The following is a 3923-nucleotide window of genomic DNA, read 5'->3' on the forward strand; positions in this document are numbered from 1 at the left end:
TGAATATGTAAATCAAATCTTACTCCTGCCTAAGAATAACTTTGTTGGCTTGAATTTTCTTGACTTGTAGGTTGAGAAGTGCTCTCCCTCCCATACTATGTCACCACAAAATAAAACATATTATTATAAACTTTAAGCAATTTACAAATGCGAATATGACTAGTATTCCTTACTCTTGCACACAAAACTTTGTTATGACTAGTTTTCTTGCAAATGGAACGTGTCATCTTTACTCTTTTTCTTCATTTTTTGGCTCATCCTTACTCTTTCTTCTCTTCTTGCCAGGTCTGCCTGGCATTTTTCTTGGTTTTGGAGGATTTATTGATGGGTTTGTAGTATTAGGCCACATCCTCATATGTGGAATAGATTGGATGAAATTGCTGTGAGCATTGAGAAATGTTTCCTTCATACACCAGTTCTCTACATGTTGATCATGATCTTGATTCAAGTAATAATAAGCACAAATAGCATGAGGGCAAGGAATACCCCTCAACATCCACAACCTACAGTCACAATGCTTCTTCTCCAAGTCAAAAACAAATGAGCACTGACCATCACTAATCTCAAAACCATTCAACCCATTCCATTGAACATTAAAGTTATTTGAATACTCCTTGTTTATTTCTAGTATTGCCCTTGACATAGGTGCAATGTCTGATATCCATATATCAGCAAATTTGATCATGTCTATGTGTTTGTTCATCATTTTATGCCTAACATCATCTAACATGGTAATAATTGATTTATGTCTAGCATCTAAGATCCAGGAACTGAAAGTCTCACACATGTTATTTTCTACAACATCACACTTCGAGTGAGTCTGAAAAAAAATCTCTACACCAATTTATGGGATAATAATGTAGTAAGTCCTCTGTTATTTACTTCTTACCTAGCTTAAACATTTTCATATGTTTTATATTTTTTTGGAAAATAATATTTTTGTAATATTCCCGACTTTTAAGAGAGTCGCCACTTAATTTTGAGAAAATTAAAAAAACTTGTTTTCAAAGACTTCAACCGGAAAAATCATTTGAAAACTTTAAAGGGGGTTCAAGGATTCCTATTTATATTTAGGAAGGTTTTAAGCACCTAAAATATCCGCTTAATACGTTTATCCGACAACTAACTTTGTTTGGCTAAAGAGATATCTAACTTAATTTTGATTTGAAAATTTGTTTAGGAATAAAATACTAACCTATTATCTAAGTGAACTAATTAGGCTCGCAAAACTATTTAAGTCATTTTTTATTTAGTTTAATTAGTAAAAATATAGTAGTGTCTGGCGGGAATTTGGAGTTTCTAACTTTAAAACTACCGACAAATAAAGCAAACTAAAATGAAAATAAGAGAGAGAGAGAGAGAGAGAGAGAGAGTTGGGTCTAAATTAGGGGTTATCTGTCCGCCTGGACCAGTATTTGGACCCTTTGTTTGTTTTGGGACCTCTAGGCCCATTGTACCTGTCTTAAAATTCTAACAAAATAATAAGCGATAAAAAAACAAGGGCTTAGGCCCAAAACTTCAGAATATAAAATTTCAGAAAAAAATAAAATAAAAAATAAACTTGGGCCTTCGTGGCCTTATCAATACAAAAAGGCTTTTGGACACACACTAAACTTAAGGAAAAAACATTAAAAGTACCATGAAACCATGGTACATCATGTACCTTTCCTAAAATTCTAACAAAATAATAAGCAATAAAAAAACAAGTGCTTAGGCCCAAAACAACAGAATACAAAATTTCAGGAAAAAAAATTAAACTTGGGTCTTCGTGGCCTAATCTCTTCACTTCTTCCACTTCAACTTTATTCAACTTCGAGATCTATTCGTTTGTTCTTATGGCCAACCAACTCGAGAGGAAGAATTGAGCCTTTACGGCTCTCTTGAAATGCGGAAAAATAAGTTCATGATGAACTCGGATGGATTCACATGCAAAATTAAGAGGAAATCATAAGTAACACTTAAAAAAATCACAATAGTAATACAGTTGTGATACTTGTAAGCTGTGACAGTAGACAATAATTCAAAGAATATAATTTACAATTCGTCAAAGTAGACATACAGGACTTCTTTATAGAATAAGTTGACTAAATGGGTAGTAACTGATGGCATTGTAGCGCATAAAATCAATTGTAAAAGAATTCACACTAGCTAAATGCTCAACCGGTAAAATATTAAAACCACCTTAGGCCATCATATTCCATGTTTGCAAAATTTTATCTTTCTTCTGAAAAAGCATGCAATATCAATAACAAACATGAAAAATAAAAATAAAAATAAAAAAAGATAAATGAAATACAAAAAATTATAAAAAGAAATTAATCTAACCTATCAGATGGTTAAACCAAGTAAGAAGAACAACCATAAGCAGATGCATATCTCTTCCAGTAAAGAACAAAAGGAAGCTAATCGAGAAATGAGGTAATTGTTTATCATGTTAGAGACAAAAAGACTAAAAGCAGTTTACGAATATTGGCTAATAAAGCACGACCCGGACAGATTCAAACGGATAATAGCGAAAAGTAGTTAGGACAAGCCGAGATTCAAGACAAATTCACGGGTGAATCAAAACTATATATAGGTAAAGATCATATTGACCAACATTCATAAAACAAAAAAAAAGAAAAAAAACTAGCAAATAAAGAGGGAATATCGAGTTAAGAACTCATGCTATTTACAATGAAGAAAGAAAAATTTGGTCTCATCGTAGGTTTGGAAACCAACTCTTAAATGAGTATATCGTGACAAGTGCTGCAAATTTAAGTCGTGATAACCGCAATAAAAAACATCGGGTAGCGACAAAAAAACAAAACTGGCAAGGATAAACCCCAACAGACCCATTTAGCCCTTCAAAAGCTTTATAGATATTCAGAGAGTAATACTACAACTTTACTCATATGAACACATACCGAGATGTAAGGGAAATGAGAACATCACATTCAAAACAGAGTAAGATAAGAGCAACATTTTACCTAAGAAGAAAAGAAAACTAGACACAATTTGTCGAGCAAGTCAAGAAGGGAACATAACGGAATAATTCCTAAATAAACAGCAGTGAATAACAAGTATCGAAAGATTTTAGGTTGTCACAATATTCTAGAAAAATAAATAATAAAAAAACGATGAACATTACTCCGTGAACTCGGTTTGAAACCAACGGCCAACAACCACGAAATAAAAAAGCTATTGAAATCGCAGTGTCAATAGGAGAAGAAACGAAAATAAAGCAGTAAAGAAAGGGATAATACCTTCTTCCGGGCAGCCAAAATGAGACAAGACGAGCTAGAAAGAGCGGTGACTTCAACACAAACAGAACAACCGACAGTGAACAGAAAACTCTACCAAAACTCTACAAAATCTCAACCCAATTGAACTGGGAGGGAGTACCGGCAATGAAAATCACAGAGGATCTATTAACATATTTAGTACGTATATTTACTACTTTTGTTAAGGTGTCTTTCTTCGTTCTGTTTCTTACTCAATGCTTTCAAAGAAACTTCCAAACCAAATTTCAACTTCCCCAAAATTTCTCTCCCGGATTCTCCTCTGAAAAATTTATGGAAATATTGAGCCAACAAAAAATATATTTCTTTTTTTCTTTCTTTTTTTCTTTACCTAAAAAATTCAAAATCCAAAAATTTCCCCTCTCAAGAACCGAAAGAGACCTTATATAGGTGGAGAAATTATGTCAAAGTTATGGGGCAAATCCAAATTCGGTTTGGGTTCAAAGCCCATCTAAATCAAATTTGAATTCTTTTCCCTTAACAAGGAAATATCTTTTTCTGAAATATGCCCTATTTCGGAAACAGAAAGGGGGATGAATGATTGAGATGAAAACGGACGTCCTTGGCAGCTACATGGCTCGATCTCAGGCCACAAGGACAGAATCGCGTGTTGGCAAGGACGAAATCGCAGGTCTGCCATGG

The 3923-nt window shown here is 33.6% G+C and overlaps 1 protein-coding gene across 1 annotated transcript; it reads right to left on the minus strand.

The window, feature by feature from the left end:
- Positions 1–229: 229 nt before the first annotated feature.
- LOC114076867 lies at positions 230–685 on the minus strand. The gene has a single exon (XM_027916565.1). It carries the CDS (start codon positions 683–685, stop codon positions 230–232), a length of 456 nt encoding a protein of 151 aa, XP_027772366.1.
- Between the last annotated feature and the right edge of the window lie 3238 nt (positions 686–3923).

The sequence above is a fragment of the Solanum pennellii genome, chromosome 4 (genome assembly GCF_001406875.1).
Source record: "Solanum pennellii chromosome 4, SPENNV200".
NCBI lineage: Eukaryota > Viridiplantae > Streptophyta > Magnoliopsida > Solanales > Solanaceae > Solanum > Solanum pennellii.